General features: G+C 29.6%; 1 protein-coding gene across 2 annotated transcripts in view; it reads left to right on the top strand.

The window, feature by feature from the left end:
- Positions 1–16,539, top strand: part of LOC112685181 — a 53,100-nt gene that overhangs the window by 24,399 nt on the left and 12,162 nt on the right. For both annotated transcript variants that reach the window (XM_025556982.1, XM_025556983.1), the window contains one exon: positions 10,868–11,374. In XM_025556982.1, the coding sequence (XP_025412767.1) occupies positions 10,868–11,374 (507 nt within the window). The remainder of the gene's footprint in view (positions 1–10,867; positions 11,375–16,539) is intronic.

Genomic DNA, 16,539 nt, shown 5'->3' with positions numbered 1-16,539 from the left:
AATGTTAAATAGATATTTAATGTTTTTTTAAAACGCATTTTTCCTTTCTTTTTTAATCACGACAGTTGTTAAATATTTTACTGGAAGGTCAGACAAATAGTGTTCTAGTGCTATTAGCTACCTAATATCTACCATTAAGTGTATAGGTGATATTTAGTTTAGAAATGTCTCCGGTAATAGAGGTAAAATGTCTTACTATAAACTATAGTTATTTTTACCTTGATTTTGACTTATCTCAAACATTTCTATGTTCACAAAGTGTACAAATATTATGTTTATTTAAATTATGGCTATCCTCGAAAATATTCAAGAAAAAATTATACCTGTGGTGTTCATTATTATTCGTCGAATAACTAATAACTATAATAACATTTTAATTATTTTAAAATCTTTTATAAATTCATTATATGATATTACAAAACGTTTGCATATATTTTCGACTTGTATAATAACATCAACTGCCCTAAAAAATATTGAATATTGAAAAATCAAATATGATACGTAATATTAAAACATTAAAGTTATATATATATATTTAACTCATCTTTTCAATTGCTTTCAGCTTTGCTTTCAGCTTTAAAGCTTACAGCTTTCAATTGAGTAATTACTTTTCTTCTATTTTTCAAATAATAGGTAATTTTTAAATCTGATTGGGCTTGGTTGTACAAATTGTATGTTTTATAAATGTATATTCTTAAATAATTTTGTACTCTAAACATGCTCTACATTTTCATATTGGTGCTTTTATGCCTTTTTTTTTTATATCGACAAAAAAAGATGGGATAATATGTAACTTGGAAATTAAAATAATATATTTTGATATATATTAACCGTTGAATGTTATATTTGATATTACACAGTTACTTAACTTTGACCATTTTAAATATTATTTTAAACAATTTATCGTTTAATTTTTTAGAATATATTTACCTAAATAATGGATACATACATAATATTAACGTATTTATAATTTTAAGAATATTGTAAGTATAGCCTTATATTTTAAGTAATACAAAAAAAAACGTTAATATACACTTATATATATATATATATATATAATATAAAATTATTTGAAAGCATTACTTCTGTAATGGACCATGTCAGATAAAATACAGAACCGTACTACTTATGTGTCTTATTAATAATACGTTTTTATTTCTCCAAATTGTATTACTAGTTTTTGAAAAAATACCTAAAAATTAAAATCCTCCTATAAATCGTATTTTTGAATGACAAGACATATGGGAATTATATAGTTTTGGGTTAAGGGTGCATAATCAATCAAAACCTTTTGAAGTGGGCTGTAATAAAAATATTAAAATTTTTTTTCTTTATTATGAGAAATTTTAACTATTTAAATTATAAAGGTTGTGGATTTAATAGGTTAATATATTATAATTTTTGTAGTTTTAAACTTATATTAGGTTTCTAATTAACTATATTATTTGTATATGTTGTGAACTATAGCAAAAATGTGATACGTGCATATTTGAATAAGTGAATATCAAGATACTTCTACCTAGGCATGCATAAACATTTGACAGTAATATATTATAATAATTGATGTTATAAACATTTCTATTGTATTGTTATAATTTAAGTGCTCTAAACGTAATAGTAAATGTTTTATGCAAACTATTTCTTTTCAATATGAATATTTTATTGATTTTTTCCAACTAATAATTAAAAATAATATATTTAGCAATGCTAATCATATATAGTTCAAAAAATAAGTTCAAGTTCATTTATGAAACATTAAAATTTTGCTATATAATACATAATTTTATGTGTGTGTTTGTATATATATAAAGTTATTATTTTGATTTGTTATTTGTTATTTACTGTATTATCGTATACATTTATTGTTAAAGACAAAAGTAATTTATAATTTAATATTGCATTAGTTAATACTTATTTGTGTCAAACAGGGACGAATGCAGGAAAGAATTTTGGGAAAGTTTTGAAAAAATGTAAAGTGTAAAATGTTGATGAATATATTTATTATTCATCATGCAATATAAATGTAAATATTTATCTTTTTTATTTGAAAATCTTATGGGGAACTTTTAAATAACTATTAAATTTGTAAGTCATGTCATATTTTTGTAAAAAAATGTTCTGATATTTCGGATGAGAGGGGTTTCGATTTCCCTGTTTTTTGCATTCGCGCCTGGGTTCAAAAACTCTTAAGACTGAAAAAAAAATGTCTAAAATGTATTAAAAACTTAATAAAAAGTAATTTTATGAAATTTTACATTTGAAGTATAAGTTTTTGAGAAAAATATTCAGTAAATTGTTAAAATGCGTACACTCTAATAAAATAGAAAATTGTTCGACCTTATGTTTGACGGACTATTCGATAAATAATTAATGTCGTATGTATTTTTGTTCGCATGTTTTTCATAAAATAATATATGTCATAGTTGTTCTTTCAGTCTTTCAATAAAAAATTATAATTGTGTCACTTCAAATAAATGGAATATCTTTTATTTAAATTTATCTTGCTCGAGTACAAGACGTTGATGCCGAACTCAACTTACGTCGATCGGTATCGGGGGCAAGTTCGTTATTAAACAATTTAAGATTGGAAGAATTATATGGAAAGTTTCAAAATTTTATTAGTACATTTTATTACAAGGAAGGTCGAGTTATTTGGCAAGTTGAATATTCATAGATAAAAATAAAACCCCGAATATTCCTACTGTATCGCTGTAACAATTTTTTTTTATACTTTAGTTTGAAAATTAAAAATGAACAATGTAATACGATAAACTTGAGGGATTTTCTTTCGTCCAATTCTATAAAGTTAAAAAAATGAGTTTTATAATTAAATTTAAATATTTCGACGAGAACAATTAAAAAAAAGTTTCAAGAACAGAGGATTACGATCAACTAAACTATTATAGACTAATAAATACAAAAATAAAATAAATAAATTGATAATATTTGTATTTTATATGTTCATGAAAATGTTCGTAGACACGTTCATACATGTCGTATCAAGTTAGCTACATCTTTGATGTTACATCGAAATATCTACCACGACGAGCTGGTTTGTTCGTTAAAATATTATAAGTTCGCCGATTTAATACACACAATTGTTCGTGAATACGTGTTCACCGTTTTGATACAGTAACGTATATGCGTCTTTACGTTTAGAAGCTGTTTAAAACGCCAGTTTAGGATACAGCTATTAAATTTGTTTTTTTAAAGTTCAATGAATTTTTATTATTCGTATGTAAAACAATATACTAAGGACGTTTAATTAAAATTTTCATCGTATGTGCAGTATTATATTTGTATGTGTTTTAACCATAACAATATAGTAATTAAAAAAATCGCTAGCTGATTCATTTAGTTAGCAACTATTATTACGACTCGTAAACAGTATACCATTATCAACACGGCAGCAATGGTGTATGACGCATCACGATAATGCATTCTATGTTGTGTTTCTAAATAGTTATATACAGCACTACTTATATTATTGCGATGCAATAAAATGTATGTAAACAAGTAAACGTTAAATGATTTTTATAATCATATCCCAAGGGTACCTATATCTAGGACGTAATATGTATTATTTATTCATTTATAGAGAACGTACTGACGTTCAGTTAATATTAGATTTAGAATATGATATGCTTAAACTGTAAATCTTTAATTTTAAAAGAACTTTTTTCTGTGCATATAATTCTTAGTATTGTATTACTGATTATTAGTATATGCATTCGAAATTATCGGGTCAATTTTTTATACAAAAAATGAATATAAATTGTATTATATATGCCCATAGGCTATAATAATTTTAATTTAAAAAATATTAGAAATATTCTGTAATTAAGAACTAAAGCAATTATTCTATAATATATGACATTATTATTACATATTTGATTTTGAGTGGTCTTAAGACCACGTGTACGTTGGCGAGCGGCGCGTCGGAAAAAATATTTAAACCCATACAATTTAATTCAGAGTGTGTACACTGATTACGAGTGGCGAGCGGCAGTGGCACGGCTCGTTACAAACATGTTTGAATTTTGACGCTCGCCGCTTATGAAATATTTATTTATTTATTTATTAATAAATAATCAAATGTAAAAATAATTTTGATTTTTTAATTCCGGCTCCAATAAGCAATGCACCTAAAAATAACAATAAGTTGTCTATTTTGCTATTTAAAGAATTTTACCAAGTTTCCCAAACAATTGGTGTTTAGTGGATTTATGTTGTTGACAGTATACCAACCCGTTTTTCAAAAAAAATATTTTATTGCTTAAAATTGGATTACCTAATAAAATTGATAAACGATTTATTGACTTGATTACAATTATAATATAGTATATAATATAAAGTATATATAGTATATATTATATATTAAGTATATAATCGGAATAAAGTTAAAAAATACGATTTCCGTTTATATTTTATACTCGCCGCTCACTAACGTACTCATGGCCTTAATTAATACTTATGATGCTACTTATGATGTCTTATAAAACTTAAATATTTTTTATTCGGGGAAGTAATCATATTAATATTGTTATTTTAATTAAAAACTGTTTGATAAATTTAAAAAAAGTGAATTGATTAATTTTAATACAAAATTTTACTTTCTGTCAGTTTCGAAAATAAACTGGTTACGGTTGGTTAATTTTATTAGTGAACATGACTGAGCGACTATTTTATCTTCATCTTAGTACACCTTAGTACACGTAGTTGTACGCACTAATGTAAAAAAAAAAGTCTGAACATAATATATTGTTAATAATCACTTCAATAGCCTTTGAATGAATTATTAAACTTTTTCAACATCTCAAGTTTCAGCTATTTTTTATTATTTTGATTTTTTGATTTTGTTTTCTCGGGTAATATTTGAATATTGGAATGTATGTGGTTGAATTTAATAGTTTGAAATATTAATATTTGTTTTTAAGTAGTTATTGCTCGGCGTACCTTGTAGTTTTTCGCAGTGTACTCGTAGGTATTGAACGATTTGTAAAACTAGAGATGATTTACCACGTTTTATCCGAGTTATATATTTTTCCATATTCGTGTGTCACATTACGCGTGTAAAATGTGTGTACTATATGAATTATAATTTCGAATGTATTCGTTACGTTGTTTCCGAGCTTTATCGACATCCGTCGAGTAATAATAACTGTCGAGTCGTTTGATGTATTGTTTTGCGTTTAAAGAATCTTAATCGTACTCGGGCGCCCGGTGGTCGATACGTCGTTGTACTCTCGACTGTTCAATTACAGTTAACCGAGTTTACCGGCCGAACACTTGTTCTCCTTCGCCACGGAATCGTTCGCAGAACATTGCTCCGTATGATACGTACTCTTATGTATACGGTACAAACTTGGCGTGAATTATGATGTAAAATCGTACTTATTCGATTCGGCGTTTATGAAGATTCGTCGTGCTCACATTTGAACGCGTGTGATTGCCGTCGTGCGTCGTCAATCGGTTTAACCTGCGCAATAAATAGGTGTACTACACGTACCGATAATACGCCCAAATCGTAAACGTGCCGCCGCGTTATACGTACTACGTCGCAGGATGGTTCGTCCTACGTCGTTACTTGACGCACGACACAATAATAGCACATGCGTCGAACCGTTTTATTGTATCCTTAGAATGAATCCTCTGTGTCTTCTTAGAATTCGATCCATTTGGGTGTATCTCGTACGTCATTTCCAACGCAGACGGTCGTCGTCACGATGTACAATAGTAGGTAAAACGTGTTAGGATGGAGGTGGCGGCGGCGTCCGGCCGGCGACGGACTCTCCGTCTTTATTGACAATTTGATTTACGACAGTTGATCGCTGTTTGCATTTAGACGATACCATACGTGTGTACAGTGCGGTGTATTACCTTTAAATACTGTCGAATATATATCGATGTGTGTAGGGAATATCTTGCGGTTTTATGCAAATAACCAGTGGCGCTGAACTATATGCTTAGGTCAGGCCGCAGCCCGACTACATTTTTAAAATGAGGCCGGGAATCAGAGGGGCCGATCTATGGTTTGCATTTTATTTTCGCCAAGTATGCCGGACGGACTCGGTCGGATCGGTAATATGAACGGATACGTTCAAATGTGAATTATCTAAATTAAAACACATAAAAAATATTTAACGGTGCGGTACGGCGTCTATCGGTACGTGGTCCGACTATTATAGTATGAATCATGTTCTATACTTGTAATTTGAGAGCACAAATTATTTTTCTATGCAAAGTAAAAATGTAGGATTGCGGTCGTTGGGGGTGCTCTTGAAGCTGTTGTATTTTCATTTGCCCTGAGTAAAATTTTAAAAGTTCGGTGCCACTGTTAATAATATATTAACTATAAAATTGTGACAATGTTTACCGTGAGAAAAATAATTTTGCTTAATCTTAACATTATAATCCACGGTTCGAGAGTAATTGGTATAATGAATAATAATATTTTTGTTATACTTTATTTGAACATTATCGCCCGAGTTGTTGATTTTAACTTATAAGCATGAATATTATTAATGTAGATCAATATTTAAATTTCAGAAAACAATACTCGTGGTGCCCACATAGATTAACATAGACAGTATGGAGGTTAAAAACTATTAAAAATATGTAATCAGTAAATCTAAGGTTGGTTTTATAAAATTAAACAATTCTTTCCACAGCATTGATCATACATTTATAACATATTTAGGACGGTAATTATCAGTGCAAATAATGGTCAATTGTATAGTAATTTGTTTTTATTCGCATAACAATATTTTAATTATTTACTGAATTTGTATACTAAAATAACAAAACTCAAGTAATAATCAAAAACTTTTCGCTATATTAACTATAAAACTGATCCAAATGAATTTTCATTACTCGACATTAATAGTATGCGAGTTGCTTGTGATTATATTCAACTTCAATCGTATTTTTCTGGATTTTAATATTCATCGGTTGATTTCCAATAAGATATCGTTTTATTTAAATTAGAAATGATGTTTAATAAAACTTCTAACATTTTAATGGGGTATTTTAATGTGTAGAATACTTTTCTTTATTACTATAGAAATAATAGAAATACTTGAATCGCATTAGATTGAGAAATTTAAATGTATTTAATATGCATCAACCTTGTTCTCCTTCGTTTGAAGTAAACTACCATTTGTTTTGCACTTATACCAACTGGACATTTAATTGAGCGTATTTTATGTATTAATGATTCACTACGTTCAGGGTGTAGATCATTTTATGTGGGAGGAAGTGAAATTCTATATGTATTTTGTGTACAACGTTTTATGTTAATACGAGTAATTATATTATGCACACTGATATTGTTTAATAAACTAAATCGTGTCAGTTGATTTTATTATTTAAAAAAATTTAATTTAGTTTTATTGCTACGAGTAAATAAATAAATAAAAGAATATTTTCGTAATAACTGTTTAATAATATAAAGTATAACAATTATAATTAAGTATTTTATTATTATGTATTATGTGTACAGTTATTTAATACATATTTATTTTAATATTCATTTGTTTTTGGCGAATTTGATGTAAACATAAAATATCACTGAGAATAAAATATATTGGAATTGATAAATTCTTATTAACGTAAAAGGGAACTAGGTTTTAGTTTGAGAACAATCAGTGTAAATAAATGACACATGTGAGTCACCGAATCATCTTCATCCATGTTTTATATTTTTTCCTCAACTCATAATACTTTCTATAATTGATTAAATTTACATAATTATGAATTGAGTATATGGTTTATAATAGTATATTCATAAAGAATCGCTCAAATAAATGCATTAAATTTGATTTTAAAATGATAAATATTCATGTTGATTTTTGTGTTTATGAAATTAAATTTTATCGGGAGTTTCAATGTATATAATCATTAAATAATATTATTTAAAAGATTTTTAATAATACGTAATATTAATATATATTTTATGTATTTTTATTTTATTTGTCAACTGTGTATTCTCCTTTTATGTAGAGTTGAACATGTCCATAATAAATTTTTATTAGATATGTAACCGATGCAACAAATAATTTAAGATATTCTTAAATGGTTGTATATTTCTTAGAATAATGGTTCATAATTATTGTAGAATTAAATAATTAATTACATAAAATTATACAAAATTTAATGTAATTTTGGTAAATTTAGAAAGACTTTTTTGTAAAGTTAATGTCTTAGAAGAAATTTAGTATAATATATACAGTAATTACTGGAGAACGGATTTTAATTTATGATTTTATATTTTATTAAACGTTTGAGTTTATTTTTGATACTAATATCAAAAACAGGTCATAATAGTCTCTAAAAAATCTTGTAAATTTATGAACTATACAATTTTCCCAGTTTGGTGACATTAATTCAATTAACGTACAATTTTTTACGATTATTTGGTTCCGTCAACAAGTAGAATCTTAATCCATCCCTTATGTATTAAATTATGTATTATGTTATTTTAAAATTTTATATTTATACTTTTACTTATAAAACAAACTTTACTTCATAATATTAGGAAATTATGTTATGCAGAATGCTAAACTGAATTTTGTAATTATTTATCTAGTATTCTAAACAATTTATTATTTAAATTTTTTTTTAAATATTTACCCATCATCTCATTGTTATTTACGTTACCGATTTTTAGCTAGTTAATTTTATTGCAGTAATTTAAAATATTATTTTTGTAAAGTGAGTACACTTGTATTAGATATACTAATTTTAAATAAGTAGAATATCGATTTTCCCCTTAATTTCCCCTTATGAAATTATAAAATCAAGCGAAGTATCAAGATTTTATAATGTAACATTTTATGCATTTCTAAAGAACCAAGAAGTTGGTTGTGCACAGTAACTTATATAGGAACTGTATACATTATTAAATGATCATACAACATCATAAATTTATTGAATACATTATCTATTGTCCCGATAAACCTTAATTGAACTTGTATACTGCAACAAGATATTCCTTAATTTGCTTATACGTTATTGAAATATTGCCAGATTAATAAACAAGTTTAATATTCATAGTACTTAATCATGTACAAATGATTACTGATGTTACTGATTTAAAAAATGAGTAGACTCTAAAAATGTTAAATATATTAAAGTTGTTTATATCATTATGAATACATTTATGTTTGAAACTATATACGTATTTTAGAAATAGTTTCTTTGTAATACATACTCAAAACGAATTCGCATTTATTCTACTCAACTACTATGTATGACCTAATCCTTAGTTTTTTTTTTACCTTACCGTTCGTTATTTTATTATTTGCCAATTATTTATTTGTAATATATTATTAATATTATTTATACGTATTATATAATATTTTTAAAATAGGAAATTTGGTAAATTATAGAATTTTATTGCTTAGACATTTATCGTGTGAGAAAAGAACTTCGAATTGCATTCGTAGTAATGTGGTATATATTTACTCATGACTCAAAATAAATATTTATATAAATAAAAATCTTAAAATATTTCGACTTCTGTCGTTTTATGTTAGGACGCTACTATAATTTTTGTTGTTGTTGTCGTGGGGAAAATTGTTATTAAATCGAATAAGCACGGTACATTATCATTTATCCTAATGTTATATTTTTAATGTTTTGATTTCGAAGTACTCGTACAATACGACATTTAATAATTTATACATTTTATTTATACTTTTATTGTAAATTATTTTTGTTCTAAATTTCAAACACCAACACAAACTGACTTTGACAAAATATGATAGGTAGACGAAGGTTTTCTCTACATTACCTTCTGCTTAATATTGGAGAAGCATTTTCTTAATTACACAAAAGCATCACGTACACATATGATCGTCTTTACTTTTTGTAAGGCTTGAAGCTAAATTCGATTGAATAGTAAATCAAGAAGAAAACGATCTTATATTACTTTTTATACTAAGTGTTTAAATTGTGATTGTTTATCTAATCATAATAATATTAATTACTTACTATATTATATATTATAAATTGGTAATCAATTAGTAAAAATATATTTCAATATAATATAAATTTTTCACATTATTGCTATGTCTATTAGTGTTCATGCGCCAATTATTATATATTACACTGTAATGTTTTTTGTAAAGGGTTTATGCCCGTTGATTATTAATATAAATAAATATTTTACCGTCTTAAAATTGAATTAGTTCTTATATTACGTATTATTAACATAAAATAAAAGCTAAACATTTTCTTCGATTACTTGGGAACAAATGATTCAATCACATTACTTGTATGTGAATATTCTATATATTTTTAAACTACGTTTGTTTTGTATGAACGGACAATTTTCCTGTCCGTATTGAAAAATGACTTTTAAAAATTATACGGAGTTTTAATAACGTAATTGAAGGGATCAACAATTTAGTTGCAACGTAACTATAAATTACATTCGTTGCACAGCTATATAGTATTTTCACGGCGTGAGCTAGCAATTTTTTATAACTTCATTAGTATAATATATTATTATCGGTTTTTGTCAAGTAAAATTTCTTTCGTCGCGGACTGTTGAATGTTACATATATGTTGTACGAGGGTACACGTTCACATCCAAAAAATTTTTTTTTAAATATTTAGCCAACCAAAATCGAATTGATATTGTTACCATCGCTTTCATGAGGGGAACAAGTGTGACACTTACTCTTTCTTTCTCCCCCTCTTACCGCCGATCGGGTGTTTTTGAAGCCGGTGAAGTATTTTTTCCCCCGCAATACCACCGACCCTGTGCGCACGCGCGTGCGCTCGTACACATACGTTATTGCTCTCGCACTGTGTCCTTAGCAATTGTTAATATAATAAAAACGTATTGTTTCGTTGTTCGCAGATCGGAACAACATCGTCGGCGGTTCAAACGACAACGGCATAACGGCGGCGGCGGCCACCGGGTTCGAGATGTATTCGTTTTTCGCCAGCACGGCGACTGCCGCTGTCTCTTCGGGCACCGGAACCACCATTTCGGTGGCGCCCTCGTGCGGCGGCGGCGGCGGCGGCGGCGGCGGTGGCGGCGCCTCGTTGCCGCCGCCGCCGCCGCCCTCGCCGCATACTGCTGGCGCGCAGGCGCACTTTACCGGCATCCAGCCGGCCGCCGCCGTCACGCACCAGCAGCAGCAGCAGCAGCAGCAGCAGCAACACCACCACCACCACCACCAGCTCAATCTTCATCATCATCAGCAGCAGCAGCAACAGCAACAACAGCAGCAGTCGGTCTCCGCGGCCATCAATTGTTCCGTGGTGCGCGCTATCGCTGCCGCTGCCTCGTCGCCGTCGACGATCGCAGCCGTTTCGACCGCACAACAGACCGTTGTCGCCGCTACGTCCAACATCGGCAAAAGTAAATTTTTCAACGTTTTCTTTCTCTTTGCATTGTTCACATTTCCGTCTCGCTTAACTGTTTCTCTGTACAACACGCTTTTGGGTGTTTTGTTCCATTTTGTTTAAACGAATATTAACATACGTTTTTACACACGAAAACCGCTAAAAATGTTTTCGGTACGGTTTCGATACTGTATCGTTTGAATCGTTTATCGTTTGCACTATCAACCAGTAGGCTTTTATATTATTATTATTATTATTATTATTACTACTACTGTTGTTGATACAATCATTACTGTTATTACTATTAGTATTATTAGTATTATTATTATTGTACGCGCGCTGTCGTATCCGTAATTTAACGGACGGACAAAATGGCCGACACGGACTTTTGTGACGCGGTGCGCCGACGCCCCGCAGTCGCCGAGTGTCTGTCATGTTTGCCCCCTCGTGTGCGCCCTTTTCGGGCTCGCCCCTTGAACCGTTAATATAATAATGATTCTCCGTCGTCACGGTGTATCCTCTTACAAGTCTTTTCGTTTTCCGTACGCTACACGAATCTCTGTGCTGCGTTTTATTTACGTGTACGACTAATGCGGCTGCCATTCGCGCTAACATTATTTACGGTTAGCGAAAAATCGAAGCGACGAAAAGAGCGATTTGAAACTTATCCATGGCTCGTCTCTGTTACCCGTCGCATGGTCTCGCATAAAGTAATTTTTTAATACCGTCATTTAGTTAATGTGTTGGAAAAACCTTCGGGTTGTATTACGTGTTCGTATTACACGGAGAGATGTGACTTTCCCGGATGATGATGGGTTTCCGTCTTGCTACGGGAATCCGACGCCGTCACTCGCTAGTGGGGTGTTTTGGTCTCCCGAGAGACGAACGATAAGCCTATGCGACGTGCCCCGCGGCGTGTGCTGGGTCTGCGTACATGTGTACACACCGCATTGGTTAATAACGCCACTGCCAGATTCTGTTCTATTTTTGGGGTCGTCCCTCTAGCGTCGTTTGATGAAAAAATCAATAGTCGTCCTTGAATTTGAAAAGAGAACACACGGATAAGCGACTAAAACGAAGGTTGCAGAACGCTATAATACTCTAGAAACGCCTAAAAAAATCCCTCTACGTGGTTCTTGTGATCACACGTTTGGCTTGTATAGTCTTAGAACTTCCTCGTCTATTTACCGTTAGTATTTCTGTTTATTTTCTGTTCACTCAAGTTTTCTAAAATTAATTTTATAAGACATTTAAGATTTTATTTTTTATCTACCATGTATTACGGTCGAGATGTGCACTATACGATTATATATAATTGCACTTACATCATCTAGTTGGCTGTCATTTGCGAATCTCACCATATTTGAATTTCATAGGTGTAAATCGACTATTTTTCTTGATTAGGTTAGGTTAGTAGCCATGGTTGTGTACAGTCGGTTAATATATTATTAATTATTTGTTATAATAAAATAATACAATAATAAAAAATTAAAAACTGTATTTGCTTTCAAATAACGGGACACACACATTTTGGATTTGCATTAAATGTTCAATCGTATCTAAGGAAAGATATATTTTTATCTATTAGTTTATTCATAAATGTAATTTTGAATAAAAAAAAATCTTAAAACAACATTGTTTAGTTTTCCAACGAGTGCGTTTAAAGAAAAAATTCTTGGATTACATTAGAGTTATTTAAAAACAAAATTATTTTTACTTAAAATATAGTTTTTTATGTCAATGAACTTCTATGTGCTGTGATTTGTTAAAATAAGCAGTATTTTCTTGTTTAATCGTTCGTCGTTTGTAAATTAGGAATTACGAAACCGATAAATCTGTCTGAATTGTTGTATTTCAAATTTTTTTTTTCGTCAAATACAACATTATAAACGTATAATATTATCAACACTGATAATTATAATACAAACGTATATTTTTCGACCTGTTTATCGCGCAAAGTTTGCATATATAAGACAACTGCATATTTTACGTGATTAACATATACAATTGTACACTCTTACAATGTATTTCATTTCAATAAATACAATATATTGTATTTGTATATCTTACTCTCCCACTTTTTGCTGTCTAATTTTCGTCGTTTTGTAAACATTTATTCAATGTATTGACGGTATTGTTTTTTATAATTTATTATTATTTTAAAAATACCGCCGCGTTAAAATGTTGATGAAAACGAAAAACATCCGATTTGCTGAACGATGACGTTTGTTTTTATTTTTTTCCGGTGTCCATATAGAGGTCGTTTTTACGCGTAGCAAACAATAAATGAAATTGGATCTCTGTGTACAAGCATATGATACAATGTTATTAATCAATATAATAATGATGTGTTATAGTATTATATTTGTTTACGTTTGTATAATTCAGCCGATAACTTGGGACTCTATTGATACATCCGACCATTTATATTGCATTTAAACGTGTTATCTCTTGGTTTATCAGAATACTGAAAATTACTATCTAATAATACTCTGAGTATCATACCATTTATTCCACTGAACATTCAGTTATATTATATTTACATTTTTTTAACGATGAAATGTTTTTGAATTTGTATACTCGTATACATTTGCTATTCTCAAACAAAATGTATTTACAATAAATGCATTTATATTTGTACGACAATGCTCTTAATGTAGCATGTAGCAGAGGATAATATTTTTGCACTGGCATTTACGCGATTTTTATTGGTAATATTATAAATGCGAGCGAGTGTCGGTTAAGGTCAAGGAAATTGTTGCAACAGCCGGGAAATTGCAGTCTGGGACAGTCCGTAGCTGTTGTGCGTGTGGACACACCTTTGATACTTGTCTGTTCACATATTATTATCAATCGACGAAACAACAATATTATATTAACATTTGTGAGTTAACCATCACGGAAAAATAAAAAATACCGATGACCGCGTACGTTTTTTACGTATGCTTAAGCTTATGTATGTTTTAAGTATTAATCAACTTTAATGGATTTATATTTTTCGCATACGTATATAAATCTTCATAAAATACGCGTTTCTCATACTTGAGGTCGTCATTCCTGTTCGAAATTGATGTTTTTATTCGCCCCTATTCGTGATTTTATTTCTGCTATTATCTTGTCGCATCCTAACTGCTTCCGCAGCGTCGCGCACGAGCGGTTGCCTGCTCGTCAAATTTTGCTGTCTACACGTCGGCTCGTTACTCCGAATTATTTACGTTTCACTCGGCGATTGTGTGTTTCTCTCTCTATCTCTCTCTCTCTCTCTCTCTCTCTCTCTCTCTCTCTCTCTCTCTCTTTTTATTTCTGAATAGTTTACGTATGCACAATCGTGTTTTGTGAAATGCAATCGCCTCGTGACAATAACTCCTGATAAAATGTAACAAATAAAATGTAAACATTATAAAAATGACCGAACTAAATGTGATAAAAAAAAAAAAAAAAAAAATTGTTGCATTATCAATTCAATATGTTTGTATGATTTATATCGCACGAGTGTGTTTTTATCTCTCTTTCTCTCGTCGCAGTATAGCCTAGTATTGGAATTCAACCATGGTATTATGTATTAAAGATACAGAATATTTTTGTACGAGGGATTTTTGAATATTTTGATTGTTAGTGTATCTCGAAAGTGCTATTGTGTAATTGGTACTAAAACGCAGTGGCGTAATTAGGAATTTGGTTTGGAGGGGGGGATTATAGGTTTTAGCAAAATCTGTACACCTCATACAGTTACTCCCCCCACCCCAACAGAACAACATTTTTAATAATTTAAATTTTAATAATAATAATAATAATAATAATAATAATAATAGTAATCGTAATAATAATAATGATAATAATCATACTATCACAATATAATAAATAAAAACAAATACATATAAAAAGTTTTGGGTGGATCCATCCCCCTAATCCCCCCTCTAATTACGCCCCTGCTAAAACATAATTAATTTTAAATTTCTCACCATAAATATAACTCAAATAAGTTGTAGGTTTATCAGTATAATATGTTTATATTTTGCATAGTCTATTTCAGCAGTAGATCTGAAGCTCGTCGGGGTAGCGAATTAGTATTATAAGTGTAATTTAAAAAGCCATCCCCTTCAATTCATCTTTGTGTATACAAATAATTTGACTAAAATATAGTCACCACAGTCATTGTAATTTAACTTGAGTAATGAGAGTTGTAAAAAAAACTAAAAAAAAAAAAATAAATTATACTACTTATTAAACACTTTGCTTACATTTTCATTGATTAAGTATATATTTTTTAAATTTTATTGGCGTAACTATCAATGATTGTATATCAGTCTCTATCATAGATCATACATATGTTTATCTATCTTTATACGGCTAGATATTATAGGACTATTTTGGTAATAAATATTAATACATTTTATAATTGAACCACAGAATACATTTACGTTTGAGATAGAAAAATTTTAAGATACGATAATGTGCCGATTTATTAACAAATTAAAAATAAACCTAGGTAATGAGGGAGGGATCACCTGTTAATTTCACCCCAGGTTTGTTTTATTTTTACATTCAAATTGAACGAATAATGAAATATTTACAAATGTATGCTTTTAAAATTAAACCGAACTACAATACGTTGAGTTCTAGAAATAATCGACTTATCACGGCATGCGTGACAACTGGATATAACACACTATATATAACTATATATAACAACACTTAATATTGTCGGACAATTTCGAAGTCATAATGTTAACGTCATAAGTATTAGTGAAGGAAATTACAAAATATTTATTGTGGTTGTATATATGCCTTAGAGATATCGAGGTCTAGTATTATTTACTCAATACAAATATTTAATCAAAAAATATCCAACTACACTACTTTGATATTTATTTGTGTGTATGTGTTATAAACATTTATACAGAAATTTTATATTTAAATACTTTTGAAATTTTATATTTTCTAGTTATTAAAGTTCAATAAAAAAAAATCCAAGTTGCGATTATATTTTAAATTCTATTCAAAAGTCTGCGAAAATTCAAAATCCGTATGTTTGAAATTCTGTGAAAATAAAATCATTTCTTATAGTCTGAAGCCATCTTTTGGCGGCATTTCCATCAATCCTATGTAATATACAAGGATATATTTAGTGTTTGTGTGTGTGTGTGTGTGTGTGTGTGTGTGTGTGTGTGTGTGTGTGTG

Source organism: Sipha flava, unplaced genomic scaffold (genome assembly GCF_003268045.1).
Source record: "Sipha flava isolate LNK unplaced genomic scaffold, YSA_version1 268_pilon_pilon, whole genome shotgun sequence".
Taxonomy (NCBI): Eukaryota; Metazoa; Arthropoda; class Insecta; order Hemiptera; family Aphididae; genus Sipha; species Sipha flava.
This window is presented reverse-complemented; position numbering and strand designations above follow the sequence as displayed.